Source organism: Oryzias latipes, chromosome 22 (genome assembly GCF_053564925.1).
Source record: "Oryzias latipes strain Hd-rR chromosome 22, Olatipes_Hd-rR_3.1".
In the NCBI taxonomy this organism is placed as follows: domain Eukaryota; kingdom Metazoa; phylum Chordata; class Actinopteri; order Beloniformes; family Adrianichthyidae; genus Oryzias; species Oryzias latipes.
The window spans coordinates 27,534,116-27,549,916 of NC_136258.1; the positions used below are offsets into that span (position 1 = coordinate 27,534,116).

The window sequence follows — 15,801 nt, forward strand, 5'->3', positions numbered from 1 at the left end:
ACACTACATCTCCCATGATGCACTGGGTTAAAGTGACAGCGTCTCTGCGCACAATGAGTCTTACTTGTTAAAAGTCTTGAAACCACAGCGAACACACATAAAACAGTTTTTAAATCTTCTAACTTAACTTTTATTACATCTTTTAGAAAAAAAACAGCTGCAACTTCCAGCTTTTTCTGCCACAATTATCACAAAAATACATGTGAGATTGCGGAAGCGCTGTAGATCAATGCAGACCATGAGTTTCTCCTTTTTTTTTTAAATTTTGGATGCTGGTGTGCTGCGGGATTTTTGTCAAGGTTAAAGTGTGCCGTGACTCAAAAAAGATTGAAAAACACTGGTCTATGTTGTCTGCCCCTGTAGTGCATCATCTTTCCACTAGGGGCAGTAGTAGAGATTTTACCGCTCATTTCAAAATGGCTGCTTCTGTGAAATCTCAATAAGGATTTGGCAAATGTTTCAAAGACTTCATGGTGAGAACAACTCATCTATTGTCATTTTCTATACCGAAGAAATGCAAAACTTGCTGATAATCAGTTCAAGACAGCAATGGGTTTAATAATTTTCTTAATTTCAGAAAATTACTGTCAACTTTGGATGTAGTGGGCTTTACAGGGTTAAATTAGCTAAACATCAACAGGGCAGCATCAATCTGGTATCCTCCTTAAAGGTTTCCCATAGTGCATTGCATCGTTGTGTCTCACCTGCCGGAGGTTGCGAGTCACTTTGACCTTATGCCACGTGTTGTCATTAAACTTTACGTTGATCGGTTCCACAATGGCTTCAAAGGCCCCCGAGCCCAGATTAATGACCAGGGAGACGGCCCCGTCCTTCAGCGCCAGGTTGACGTAGTCTGCAGACTTGCCCGTGTGCAGGATAAGGCCGTTACGCTGCCACGTCTTGAAGGAGAGCGTGATCTCGTCGCTGCTGCTCTGGATGGGGTTTTGGGAGAGATCGTAGCAGAAGTACTCGGAGCCACGAAAAGTCGCCACGTTCTCCTCCCGCGCTGTGGTGAGAAGAAAAGTACAAAAGGACATTTAGTAGGTGTAAGATCCAAAGAAATGAGTTAACATCTCCTTACAGCCACATCAAAGCTTCAGAGTTTGGAGCAAAACTGAAAACTGTAAACCTGAAGCCAGTAGACGGTTCTAACACGACGCAAGGTTTAGGGACAAATTCTGACCTTGATGAAAAAGAAAATGAAACTGAAGAAAGGGCACAGAAGAGCTGCAGGCAAACAGAGAAAAATGGTCCAGTCAGGAGTCTTTATCTGTGACATCATCTTCAATTAACTGGCTGTCTGTGAGCACAATGCAGCACAATCAAACACAAGCAGGATCTGCATGAGTGCACTTTCATTGTGTTTCTTGGAGGTACAACCTCGATGGCCACTCCTTTTATCACTCTGTGGCATATGGGAAGCCATTGGGTCTATTCCTCAGGAGAGCAGATCATCATGTGCCTTTTTTTATTGTTGCCTTTAAAGGTAAAATATGAAAATAAATTCACACGTATCTCTCCAGGATCTGTTCGGTAAATTACCAAGTACTTCAAATTATCACTAAATCCAAACTGTGACAGTCTCATCTTGAGGTGGCCTTAATCTGTTTAACAGCTTGAGCAATCTGCTGTTTTTTTTCTTCTAAAATGTCTCTATGCATCCTCTAAACGTATCTCCAACATGAAACTGCATCCACCGTGCTTCCTTGTATTAAAAAAGACCTATTCTTCCTTATTACAAGTAAAATGTATGATCTTTTAAGAATGATTTCTCACATGTGTGCGACTGTTAAGTTATTTTATTTTTGCATCAAGTGCCTTATGCTAGTTTGAGTAGATATTAGACAAATAATGTTGGCCTTTTGCGGTTTACTTACATTCAACATAAATAATAAATGCATATTCATTAATAAATAAGTGCAGTTAGTGAGTAAATGACTGGATGAAGGCGGGCGCTAAAGAAGAAAAGAGCAAAGTGGTGCAAAGACGACAAGACAAGCACTCAGGCCTGCAGAACATCAGTGGTGTGTCTGCAGCGTGAGTGGAGGAGCAGCAAGAAAAAGCATTTCATTTATGCCAATGAGCAGTGAGATAGAGAGAGATGATGGGAGAAGCTCATGGAGATAAACATGCACCATTAGAGTAAAGATTAATGAGGGGAGGAGCTGAAATCGGTTGGAGGCAAAGATGTCGATGAGAAGAAGGTAAGGATCCCGTTGGGTCGTATTGACTGCTATTACAACTGGATGATTCATGAATAAAAAAATGGGCAACAAAGTCAGACATGAAACAAAAAAGGTACAATGCATATCAGGATGCACATCAGGACAGCTGCTTGAAGCCACTTGTGCATTTTCCAGGTATGAAATGTCTGTCTTTCCTGAAACACGTGTGATGTATGTCATTCTTACGTGTTTCGGGTCTTTAACCGAATTCGGTGTCGTGCAGTTCAAAATTTTTGGTTGGTCGAGAATTACACAGTTTAAGTCTATTCTACGTAGTTTATATGCCATTTTTTCGTAAAATTGTAAGCAATTGTGCGTGAATTACCACGACTGTTTCACGTATGTTTACGAGACGTTTCACGCATGTACCACCAAAGTTTAACCTTCATATCACTTATACACACTTATGAATTACATATAAACAGCGCAATAATCTTGCACGCTTCATGTTCAATGTTGATTTACGTGTTTTTTTATGTTTATTCGTATTTCATCTATGGTTTAATAGGTTTATTGCTGATATATCCGTGGAGATTTCCCCCAAAGATTTCCAGATATATAACCAATTTTCATCCACGCAATATGCTCAAAATGTTCGTAGTAGCTGTGAGACACAACCTTTTGGCAATACTCTGAAGCAACATGAAGGTCTGTTGCTGAAGCTTTATTTAATAGGGACAGTGCACATTAATGAACATCTACCAAACAATGATAGGCGTAAACATGCTGGATTATAGCAATGATGCTTAATTTGCATCCATAGTCCCTAGGCAGGAAACATAAAACAGGACAAAACAAAAGACAAAGTCACAGATACAATAAGAACACAAGAAGGTGGTACATTATGAGAGTTACAGGTCAGTGGCTAGCTTAGCTTCTGTCCCGACATTCACCCTTCTTCCATTTATTCTGTTTCTATCCCAGCAGTCTAGAACGTCTGAACTACATAGACAGGAAACTCAGGAAAATTCAGAAACTTCTGAATCTTAAAATCTTCTTCTTTCTCTTTCGGCTTTTCCCATCAGGGGTCGCCACAGCGAATCATCCTTTTCCACCTCACTCTATCATGGACATCTTCTACCCTAACATTAGCCAACTTCATGTCCTCTGTTAAGACATCCATATATCTCCTCTTTGGCCGTCCTCTTGCCCTCCTGCCAGGCAGCTCCATCTCCAACATCCTTCTACCAATATATCCACTATCCCTCCTCTGAACATGTCCAAACCATCTCAGTCTGGCTTCTCTGACTTTGTCGCTAACACAGGCAACATGAGCCGTCCCTCTGATGTACTCGTTCCTTATCCTGTCTAACCTGGTCACTCCTAAAGAGAACCTCAACATCTTCATCTCCGCTACCTCCATCTCAGCCTCTTGTCTCTGTCTCACTGCTACCGTCTCTAACCCATAGAGCAGAGCTGGTCTCACCACTGTCTTGTACACCTTTCCTTTGAGTCTTGCTGGCACTCTTCTGTCACACAACACTCCTGACACTTTCCTCCACCCGCTCCAACCTGCCTGCACTCGCCTCTTCACCTCTTTTCCACACTCCCCATCACACTGAACTGTTGACCCCAAGTACTTAAACTCCTGCACCTTCTTCACCTCAGCCCCCTGTAACCTAACGCTTCTACCTTGATCCCTCTCGTTCAGACACATGTATTCTGTCTTACTACGACTGACCTTCATGCCTCTTCTTTCCAGAGCAAACCTCCACCTCTCTAGCTGTTCCTCCACCTGCTCTCTACTCTCACTGCAAATTACAATGTCATCCGCAAACATCATTGTCCAGGGAGATTCCTGTCTTACCTCATCTGTCAGCCTGTCCATCAGCATAGCAAACAAAAAAGGACTCAAAGCTGATCCTTGGTGTAGTCCCACCTCCACCTTGAACTCCTCTGTCTGACCTACAGCACATCTCACCACCGTCATACTTCTCTCATACATGTCCTGAACTACTCTGACATACTTCTCTGCCACTCCAGACGACCTCATACAGTACCACAGCTCCTCCCTCGGCACCCTGTCATACGCCTTCTCTAAATCTACGAACACACAATGCAGCTCCTTCTGACCTTCTCTGTACTTTTCCATCAACATTCTCAAAGCAAAAATGGCATCAGTGGTGCTCTTACGGGGCATGAAACCATACTGCTGCTCACAGATCTCCACCTTCTTCCTAAGCCTGGCTTCCACTACTCTTTCCCACAGCTTCATTGTGTGGCTCATCAACTTTATTCCTCTATAGTTGCTGCAGTTCTGCATGTCACCCTTGTTCTTAAAGATCGGAACCAGAACGCTTCTCCTCCATTCCTCAGGCATCTTCTCACTCTCTAAAATCCTATTGAACAACCTCGTTAGAAATTCCTCTCCTGTCTCTCCTAGGCACTTCCATACCTCCACAGGTACGTCATCAGGACCAACGGCCTTTCCGCTCTTCATCCTTTTCAGAGCCTTCCTAACCTCATCCTTTCCAATCTCTGCTACTTCCTGCTCCACAACAACCACATCTTCCTCCCTTCTTTCCCTGTCATTTTCCTCGTTCATCAGCTCCTCAAAATACTCCTTCCATCTTTTCTGTACACTCTCTTGGGTTGTTAGCACCTTTCCATCTCTGTCCTTAATCACCCTTATCTGTTGCACGTCCTTCCCATCTCTGTCTCTCTGTCTGGCTAGCCTGTACAAGTCCTTCTCTCCTTCCTTTGTGTCTAACCTGTCATATAGCTCATCGTAAGCTTTCTGTTTGGCCTTTGCCACCTCTCTCTTCACTCTACGCTGCGCTTCCTTGTACTCCTGTCTACCTTCCTCAGTCCTTTCTACATCCCACTTCCTTTTAGCCAACCTCTTCCTCTGGACGCATTCCTGTACTTCCTCATTCCACCACCAAGTCTCTTTACCGTCTTTCCTCTTTCCAGATGACACACCTAGCACCTTCCTACCTGTTTCCCTGATAATCTCTGCTGTAGTTTCCCAGTCCTCTGGAAGCTCATCCTGACCACCCAGGACCTGCCTCAACTTCTGCCTAAATTCCTCACAAGTTTCTTCATTCTGTAGCTTCCACCACTTGGTCTTCTTTTCTGTTTTCCCTATCTTCTTCTTCCTGACCTCCAGAGTCATCTTACACACCACCATGCGGTGCTGTCTGGCTACACTCTCTCCTACCACCACTTTGCAGTCATTAACCTCTCTCAAATGACCTCGTCTACATAGGATGTAGTCCACCTGAGTACTCCTACCTCCACTTCTGTATGTCACTCTATGTTCCTCTCTCTTCTGGAAGTAAGTGTTGACTACCGCCATTTCCATCCTCTTCGCAAAGTCCACCACCATCTGTCCTTCCAGATTCCTTTCCTTCACACCAAACCTGCCCATCACCTCCTCATCACCTCTGTTGCCCTCACCAACATGGCCATTAAAGTCTGCTCCAATAACAACTCTCTCTCCTCTGGGGATACTCTCTATGACCTCATCCAACTCACTCCAGAATCTCTCCTTCACTTCTAACTCACAGCCAACCTGTGGCGCATACCCACTGACTACATTCACCATCACCCCTTCAATTTCTAACTTTAGGCTCATCATCCTGTCTGAGACTCTTTTCACCTCTAGAACACTGTTTACAAACTCCCCCTTCAGAATCACTCCTACCCCGTTTCTCTTCCTATCAACACCATGATAGAACAGTTTGTATCCTCCTCCAATACTACGTGCCTTGCTGCCCTTCCACCTTGTCTCCTGCACACACAGTACATCTACCTTCCTTCTCTCCATCATGTCTGCCAGCTCTCTGCCTTTCCCTGTCATTGTGCCAACGTTAAGAGTCCCTATTCTCAAACCTATGTTCCTGCCTTTTCCCTTCTCTCTCTGGCCACGGACCCTTCTGCCTCCCCTCTTTCTTCGACCAACAGTAGTCAAATTTCCACCGACACCCTGTAGGTTAACAGCATCGGTGGCGGTCGTTGTTAACCCGGGCCTCGACCGATCCGGTATGTCTAAAGTGTTGTGGATGATTCGCATGGTTATTTTGGCAATTTTTACGCCGGATGCCCTTCCTGACGCAACCCTCTCTATTTATCCGGGCTTGGGACCGGCACAGAGGCAACTGGCTTGCAACCCCTGTGGCTAGATTAAACTTCTGAATCTTAAAATAATCTTTGAAATGGACTACATGATGAAGCTGGATGGCCAAGAAAAAACCAATGGATGCTCATGCAAACTTCACACAGAAAGCAGACTCAAATCAGAACTTTCTGACCACCACAGCATGTTTCATCTGGGTCCAGTATTTGTGTTGAATCTTGAGATTATGGGTATTGTGTACTGCAAGACTTTACTCAAGAGCAACCTTTCTTTAATCTATGCATCAGGCATGAAAGCAGTATGTATATATCAGTTGTTTCTGCTGGAAAACCCACGCATGCACTGTCACATCCTCAGCCCAGACATCAGGTGATCCAATGATGTTTTCTCCTTCATCCATCACTGGGCTTTTCTTCGGGGATCGCTTTTCGCAGTAAATTACGTTTGCAGATGCTACTAACTTGCTGAGCCCTCCAGCATGCTGCCGTGGTGTTGAACCGAAAACGAAAATTTAATCCCCAGAAGTGAAAGCTCATCTGACCCAGTCTGCACCTACTTCATTAAAATCTTCATTCGAACAGCATTACGTTTCAATTATGAGACCTAACATCAAGGTTTCCATCTTCAGCGTTCTAACAAATCTGTTTTTGTTGGTTTTTCATTTCCTCCTGAATGGTGGAAAGGTGTGACAATCATTACACGTGTTTCTATCATCCACAGGTTCAACACTCAGCTTTGCAGATGAGCAATCATCTGTTAGGAGAGAAGAATTTTAGCTTTGTTAAGTGCTTTTTAATAGACTACGTGCACGACAGAACTTCCGGTTAACTTCCGTGTTTCGAGTGTGAGGCCGACAACTTCCTGTTGGTCGTGTTATTGTTGTGGGGAGTTTTGTTGAGTTGCTAGTTTTGAGTAAATAGGAGCGGATTTCGGGTAAAAGAGAGGCGTTTGGTGTTTCAACGCGTGACAAAGACATCACAACATTGTTGTGTATACCCGTGTGCGAATTTGTCAAAGTACAACAGTACTAATATAAGCTTTCATAGCTTTCCAGTATATGTGTCGATGAGAGCCGAATGTATGGTGAACACGGCGGGAGGACTTCACCCAAAGCAAGACGAGTCGTGTTTCGTATTTGCAGCAATCGGAAAGAAAATGCGTCATGTAAACACGCCGTTCGGAATACTTTGCCCCGGTCAGACTCGTTCGGATCAAAATTTCTTTCCGATCGAGATAGCTGGGTATACCGATAGTTGTTCATGTAAATGGTCATTCCGATCGTGTGTCGCTGCTGCTCTGGGTTACGTCATGCATTGACGGTGTTTCGCTGAGAGAAAGCTAGTGAGCTCATACGGGACCGACCAGCGGCTTTGCGGACGCCCCGCGTAAAGCGCCGCTCCGCTCTCGCCCCGCTGGCTCTCCCCTCTCTTTCACCCCTCACGAGGGAGATCCGGGGGGATGCGTGTCCACTGAGGTCTGAAGCCCAGCATCCGAGCTCTGCGTTCGGGCTCCGGAGCCAGTGGACCGAGTGAACCTCTCTGACTGAGCAGATCAGCTGGATTTATTAATGTGTTTGAGGGGAGGGTGCTTTGTTACGTGTGCGTTTTGTTATGTGTGAGAATTCGGACTGCGAGCCGAGCCGCCGCTCTGGGTTAGCGGCTGCCGGACTCGCGAGGACAGAGCAGAGCTCGAGCGGCCAGCTTACACAGCCGTCACGGGGCAGTGTGTGAGCTTTACAGAGCAGAAATGCCGCTCAGTCCTTAGAAACTGTTCAAAAAATCACGACACATAGAATTGTGCTTCTAATTGTGCCCCGACAAATAAAGGCTGATGTTGTTAGCCAGTGTTGTTAGCCTCTCCTAACACTGGGTTGTTCTTCAGTTCTGTCCTTCTTCCACAAAAAAAAGCACTGACCACAAGGATTAAATATAAAATGAGAGCGAACAGGCACTTCATAATATTCATAAAATTAATAAAAGCACGTTTGGAAGATTGCCTCGTATGTTACCGAGCTGCTGCATAAATGTGACAGCAAAGGTTTGTTTACAACGGGACTCATTTCCTTTTCGGTATTTTCTACACTATATTTTTCGACACTATATTTTGCCCATGTAACCACGCACTGGTCGACAATCCTATAGATGTCGTTCACGTCGATTTTCGGGAGACCTTGTAGAAAACGGGTGAAATATGCCATCTTTCGCAATCAAAATCTGCCGTGTCGCTGCTATAGAAGTCGCAAACCGGAAATGGTCGGCCTCACACTCAAGGCGGCGGAAGTAGAACTCCTTACTTTCGTGCACGGAGCCTATAAAGACAACACACTGTGTTGAGGAATGTAGACACTTCTGGAGCTGTCAGTATTTCATGTTCTGCTTAAACCTCTTTCCTTGAATGTTAACCAAACATCCGTTGAACTACCTGCAGTAAGAAGGAATATGTATGTCAAAGCACAATACCGTGTGATAAACATGGCCCAAGTAATATCACCAACATTGATTCTAGTTAAATGTATCATAAGTTTACATTAAAGGTGGAGTCAAATCTGAAATTGGTGAACTTAATGTTTTGGTCTTCTTTGAAAGCTTTTCCAGAGGTCTTGTAATTATGATTATGCTGTTCTCAGCAAAAAAGAAAAAAGAAAAAGAAAGTTAATTTTCTAGGATTTATTCTGCAGAGCAGTGTTAGAAATGTGCATGTAGTTTGTGGCCCGCCCTGTATAAAGGCTTTTTTTTTGTCTCTCCTGATTCACAATAATTTCAATCAAGAAATTCAATTTCAAGCCTAATTTTCATCATCAGAAAAATGACACAAGTACATTTTAAAAACACCAAAAAACACATTTTCATTGGAGTGGATCACTAAAAAAAACATGAACCTGACCAAAGAAGACAGTGCTTTATCTACATCAGAGCAGTGATGGAAGAGACTTGCTGACAATAATCTAAACAAAAACAAAGAGTCGGACGCCATCCAACTATTTTTTAAACCTGCTTCATCATTGTTAAGGCCATGGGGTCGTTACTGTTGGGCTAAGACAGGATAGACCAAATACACAATCTTATTCACACCTAGGGGCAATTAAAAGCTTTCATTTAACCTATGAAGCATGGATTTTTATTTATTCTTTACTGAGGGAGGAAGCCGGAGTACCCGCAGAAAAACCCACATATGCACTGGGAGAACACGCAGACAGAAAGGTCCCAGAGGGGATTTGAACCACAGCCATCTCACTAGCCGCGGTGCAAAATATCTTTGATCGGATCAAAGATCGAATTAGAATTCAACTGTGTACAAGCGTTCACATACGCCACACTTTCATTCGGAAAGAATCATTTGGACATGAGCAGAACTATCTAAAATACCAGAAACGACTATAGTCGTTGTAAACAAAGAGAGCTGCTACATAGAGCAAGATGATCTTCTAAACATGCTTTTATTATTATTTTGAGTATTTGACTTTTGACTCAAGGTGTTTACTGTAACGTGCCTGTTCTCTCATAAATTTAGGCTTAAAGTTTGCTCGCGCGGGGGAGCTGGTCGGTCCTGTCACGCTCCAAAGCCAGAGCGAAACACCGTCTACACATGAGCAAAACAAGAGCAGTAGTGATCCAAGATCGGAATGAACTGTTTATATGCACCACGGTCAGACAATGTCGATCTGAAAAAAATTTTGATTCAAAAGAGTCTGATCGGTGCAGACTATTCCGAACGGCGTGTTTACACATTTTTCTTCCGATCAGACGGTCATTCCGATTTCTTTTGTCCAGCTACTGTAAGGGGAGAGTGCTAACCACTACAACACCACGCACTCCAAAATCAAAACTTCAGAGGATATGTGCAGAAAACATTACTAAAGACAATAAATGGACTTATTTTGAAACTATAGGGTCCATATGATTTCTATCATCAATCTCTGGAGATGACACACTGCTTCTGGTCCCTAACGTTGCTCCCCTGCAGTGAGAGAGCCTTCCCTCCATCTTCACCCCACTGCGAGGGAAAATTCAGCTTCATGTGTGCAAAAACCGAACCCCATCACAACATGCAGCAGATTTCCCCGCAGGGCCGAATAAACATGTTGGCCCTTGGAAAAAAGAAAAAAGAGGGGTACACTTAATAGAAAAGAAAAGAAAAAGCAATAAAGCCAATGGAATTCATAGACAGCTGAATATGACGCCTCCATTTTATGGACACTATGATCCATCGGCGGAAAAATTCAACACAAGCTTACAGTCACCCAGAAAGGTAGCTATAACCATTTTTTTGAAATATGGAATAGTAATGAACTGAGAATGAATATAACTTCTTCATGGCTGAAATGAAGATGAGGTGAGGAGATTGTTATCACCACATAATGGTTTTAACGGCATCCGTAAGCTATTCTATTCAGAGCCTTCATTTGATGGATGAGCGCGAACGAGTCCTGCGAGGGGTCATCCATAAAAATGTCAGGAGGAAAGGTGGCACCGCGGAAACTATACTGCCTCACTGAATTTATCAAATATTTGGAAGATGCTGAGCTCACTTGGTGGCAAAAAAGCTGAAATCCAACTCTTTTCTCCAACTTTCTATCTGCTAAAAATAAGGACATTATCTCATGTGTGGTGCAAAAGATTGCATGCTTTTTTCCAAAGCTGATTTAATGTAACGATAAACCCAACCCAACGCTATCGAGAGTCACAGATACCACTACCTCAAGTAAATCAAATTATGACAGCGCTTGTGTTGTCATCTACAAAAATGTTAACTGTAATCTCGTCTGTTCTGGTTGGTTTTTCTCCAGTAACCTTTCAAAGTCCCGCCCACTAGCCTGTTTCAGCCTGTCCAGTTTAAACACATGGTCCTCTGTATTTTTCTATCTTTTAATCACGTATCAACAACTGACAGGCTCAATTTAAAATAACTTCTTAGCCTTGGTGAAAAAAAGTGATTTCTTTAATAATTTGACAAAGTTATGAGTTCAAAACTGTAATGAACTCGCTTCTTCCCACTCCTTTTCAAGCTCTACTTGACTTTAGTTCATGATCACTATATTTAATTAAGCAAATGTGACTTAAGTGAGTCTTTGTTTTGTTTGTGTTGTGTTTAAATATCCTCTTAGACCCCAGAATTGTCATGTTGATCTTTGCAGTAGTAGCTGATTTATGACGATATTCGATGTACCCAAAATTGATCAAATATTAATAACTTCTGCTAAAAAGCTTGGTTAGAAGATCATTTTAGTGAAAAAGAATGCACAGAAAGATGACTTACTAACTAATTTTTTTTTTTTTTTTTTTTTTTTTTTTTTTTTTTTTTAACTTGTCCTGTCCAACAGCTAGGCAAACAGATGAGAGCTGAGGGCCTCTTGTGTTGGACATATTTTATTTTAACAAGAGGGGTTATTCATCTTCAGACAAACCAAAGGTTTGAGGCCAAACTTTATTAATTTCAATCATGTTTGAAAATCTTTGGTGTTGGACCGGACGGAAAAGGAAAGAGGGGAAGAAGAGAGAGGGACGTTAGAGAGAGGGGGGGGTAGGAGGGTGATAATAGGAGGGGAAGGGGGGTAAGACCATGAAGCAGCATAGAGCAGACAGGTTTACTGGTTGTTTATCATTACGGTACGGTTCAAATGTAGTACAAAAAGGGCGGGGCCTGTTCACACACACTCAAATATTATCAACACACCTGCTAGCTGCAAAAATGTCCACATGTCAACATGTACACAAAACAGATAGTGTTCACGAACGCATACCTATGCCTTTAAACCAACTAGTGTGAAATCTTTCATTCATTCAATCATGCAAACTATTAGTGCAAAGGTGAGCTAACACCTGTGCTCAGGTGAGTGTTTATGTTCTTCTAAAATGGGCTGGATCTGCCCTAAGTTGGCTCAAGTCTTATCTGGAAGACAGGAAATATTTTGTTGAAATTGGGAGTTGTGTCTCAGACTACATGGGCTTGAATTGTGGTGTGCCCCAGGGATCGATCCTGGGACCCCTTCTGTTCAACCTCTACATGCTGCCACTAGGGCAGTTAATACGCAGTAATAACATTTCTTATCACAACTATGCAGATGATACTCAGATCTATGTGTCACTGACAACAGGTGAATATGGGCCGATGGATTCACTCAGCCACTGCCTCCAACAGATCAGTGCGTGGATGCAGAACAACTTTCTCCAGCTAAACTCAGACAAGACCGAAGTTATTGTTTTTGGCCCACAGAAACAAAGAGAAATTGTCAGCAGCTACCTTCATTTTCTGTCTCTTAAACCCTCAGATCAAGTCAGAAATCTAGGGGTAATCATGGACTCTGACCTGAACTTTAACACCACCCAGGAGTTCCGGGCATCCCCCCGCCCCGACCCCAGGTACGAGCCAGGACCCCCCAAGGGAGACCCGCTCCGCACTCCAGGCAGCCACCCACCCGGCCCACGGTTGGTCCAGGTAGGAGCAAGGCAGGGGCCCGCCGCCCCCGCCCAGGAGGGGGGAACCCCGGGGAAAAAAGGGTGGCCCACAAGGGGTGTTATAAATATGGCCCGACCAGGCTCGGCCATGTTGGAAGTTTGGCGGGGCCCAGCGCCCAGGGGCAAGGACCAGGACCCACCCCCCAGGGACACGAACACCCCCGGCTCAGGTGTAATATGAACCCCCCCACCGTGCGGAGAGAGCACCGCCGGGCCCAGGGAGCCGGCACCCAAGGGACACGGCCGCCATCGCCAAGGGGCCCGCACCCCCCACCAGGGAAGGGGTAGGGGACAGATGGACCAAGGTTCCACCTTCCTTGTAAAATGTGTGTGCGTGTATGGGTGTTTGAGAGGGTGTTTGTGTGCATGTGTGTGTGTTTATGTTTGAATGTATATAATGAAGGGGGAGGGGTGTGTGTACTAAGGGGGGTGCAGTTAAAATTGGCGAGTAGGGCACTAAGGGGACATCTCCTGATTACTCACAGTGATGTCCCCTCACCCTCCACACCAAGGGGCCCTAAATGTCTAAGGTGCGGTTAAAATTGGCGGGTAGGGTGCCAGGAGGACATCTGCTGCTTGCTTGCAGTGATGTCCAAGCACCCCCCCTACCAAGGACCCTACATGTCTAAGGTGCAAATAATACCGAAAGAGGGGGGGCCCACTCCATACGGCAACCATACTAACTAATTTTTTAACAATTTCCACAGGTAAGTAAAATCAACAACAGTGTTTGGGAATGTTTTAAAGCAAAGTGGTGAGTTTATGTGCAGAAACGTGGCTAGACCTTAGAATAGGCTTTTTTGCTTTCAACAGATGATTTGTTTTTTTTCTTTTTGCGACCATTTTACTGGTTTGGTTGTGTTTGCATGCACTGCAAAAAGAGAAAGCCTATCACATATTAAAAAAATGATGTAAACAAGAAGGTAAAATCATTCAAAATAAGAAAAATGTAAATTGTAGTAAAGTTTGCTCAACAAAAAAACCTGAGATAATATTTTACATTTTTTTATTTTTTCAGACAGACATACTCAACAGAGAAAAAATATATAAAAAACTTTAAGATTCAAATACTGAATGTTATGAAACAAAAAAACAAAAATGGCATTGCTTGTTTGGAAAATAGCTTGAAATATTAAAGAAAGCTTAAAATCTGTTTTCTGCAATAATTATAGAGTTCTGTTTTTGATGAGCGTACTAAACAAACTGAGCAGGAACTTTTTAAAGTCTGTGTCCCTTCAGTCACCTCAGATATGAACAGACTTCTGCTCGAGGGGGGGGGGGTATAAACTCAGATGCCGTTACCCCTCTGACATCTTTTTGAGCACATGATGATAAATGAGTTAAAAGCACCGATAAATGAATAATATAGATTGTCTTCTATGAATCATTAATGCTCCGACAGGCATCAGTGGCACTGAGCTAAAAGGTGTTTGAATATCTACCAACAATGAATAACTTATTGCATCATCTATAATTGAGTGACATTATGATTTATGAAGTGTGGGATTTCTTGCAGATTTCTGCATTATTGACCAAAAATATAACCAACAAATCCAAAGAGGTCCTGCCTAAAGCTCTCTTAACTCTTTTGAGTCCATTTGTGCCATTTTGTTTACAGCAGAAGCTAAATATTGGTCATTTTTGGATTTTAACATTTCCCTAAAAGAAAAATTCCATCTCAAAAATACTAATATTATTTTTTTAAACAACAAAAGCTTCTCCATGCCTGATTATTTCCGATAATATAAAAAATATTCTTCAGTGTTTTATGCGCTCAATGTGATGCTAAAATAAGTTGAGTCCTGGATTTAATGAGGAGCTTTATTTTGTTGCATTATTAGGTTCAGTTTAGGAAACCTTAGCTGGGACACAATGTAAAAGTCAACTTTTACGCAGATGATGCATGACACCTTCTCATTGACCAGTGGAGGATGGGTCAAGATTAAGCTGCAGGTCGTGGATGGTAAGTTGCACTGGTGCATTTTGGTGGTCAAAGAAACAAGGCTGAATGCAAACATTTGAAAGCTTACGGTTGAATTGGATCTTCAGGCCACAATTGGTTGAAATGTGATTGTTGAACACAGAAGAACAGAACGCTAGGACATTTTTCCCTTCCTAAAAGGTCTGTCCTCCCATCTCAGACAGTTGGATAATCTCCCTATATTGACAGTGGTCTCCAAACCCTCTCATCAACAGTACAGGTCTATGCGACAAGTGAGTATACACCCCACACAGCAGGCCGCACTCTTTCTTAAGAACTGATTGAGCTGTCCAACAAAAAAATTGCTGTTGTACCTCGGTGAACAATGTGAGAGCTCCTTCTTCTTAAATCCAGTGCTGGTGGAACAGGGGTCCTCATAAACCCCTGGTCTGTGAGACAGACTGAATCATCATCCTGATTCAAGCACAGCGCTATTGTGAGGCTCATAGAGACAGAGATGTTTATGCAGCGAGCGACTCTGCTTATGAAAGAATGGAAAGAATGGATGAGCAGCCACAGACCAAAGCAGAATTTGAATGCAGCTGCAGGATTCCTGCTTCCTCTCGGGGTACGGACTGTAAATTAGAAACTGAACACCAGCAGCATATCAAATCGAGCTGTTCTAACACGACTTCAAAAGACCAACACATGAGAAGTAGCTTGAACCAAGGAGGCACAAAATGGCCGCCAGATTACAGCTTCCACCAGAGTCCGGCTGATTTTGTAGCTGGGAGGGGATTTAACGAGTTGGTTTACTTCTGAAAAGTCATTATGCTCAAACAAAGAACAGGAAGTCAGGTTGAAGGATGTGCACAGTAAGAGGACGTGTGCATTTACTTGAATATTCATTTTTTTGGAAATAACAGCAGAACTCTCGGCTCTCCCTTTGTTTTCTTGCAGGACTCTCATCGCAATAGAACCTTACTGTGCAAATTCATGACATTTGTGACTCTTCTTTTTTCCTGCCAAAAAATATGAGCCAACAGGAAATGAGAGAGAAAAAAAGGCAAATATATCATATTATAAATTCAGCTCAGTTTTTAATTAACAGTTACCATTGTT

The 15,801-nt window shown here is 43.1% G+C and overlaps 1 protein-coding gene across 13 annotated transcripts in view; it reads right to left on the bottom strand.

Moving 5' to 3' along the window:
- The window catches only part of nrxn3a (neurexin 3a), a 166,985-nt gene that overhangs the window by 75,564 nt on the left and 75,620 nt on the right, over nt 1-15,801 (bottom strand). For all 13 annotated transcript variants that reach the window (XR_002292952.3, XR_002292950.3, XR_002292951.3 and 10 more), the window contains exon 6: nt 705-1,006. Coding sequence is in view for 9 of the 13 variants with exons in the window: in XM_078941124.1 (XP_078797250.1) it covers nt 705-1,006 (302 nt within the window). In the remaining 4 variants the exon portion in view is untranslated. The remainder of the gene's footprint in view (nt 1-704; nt 1,007-15,801) is intronic.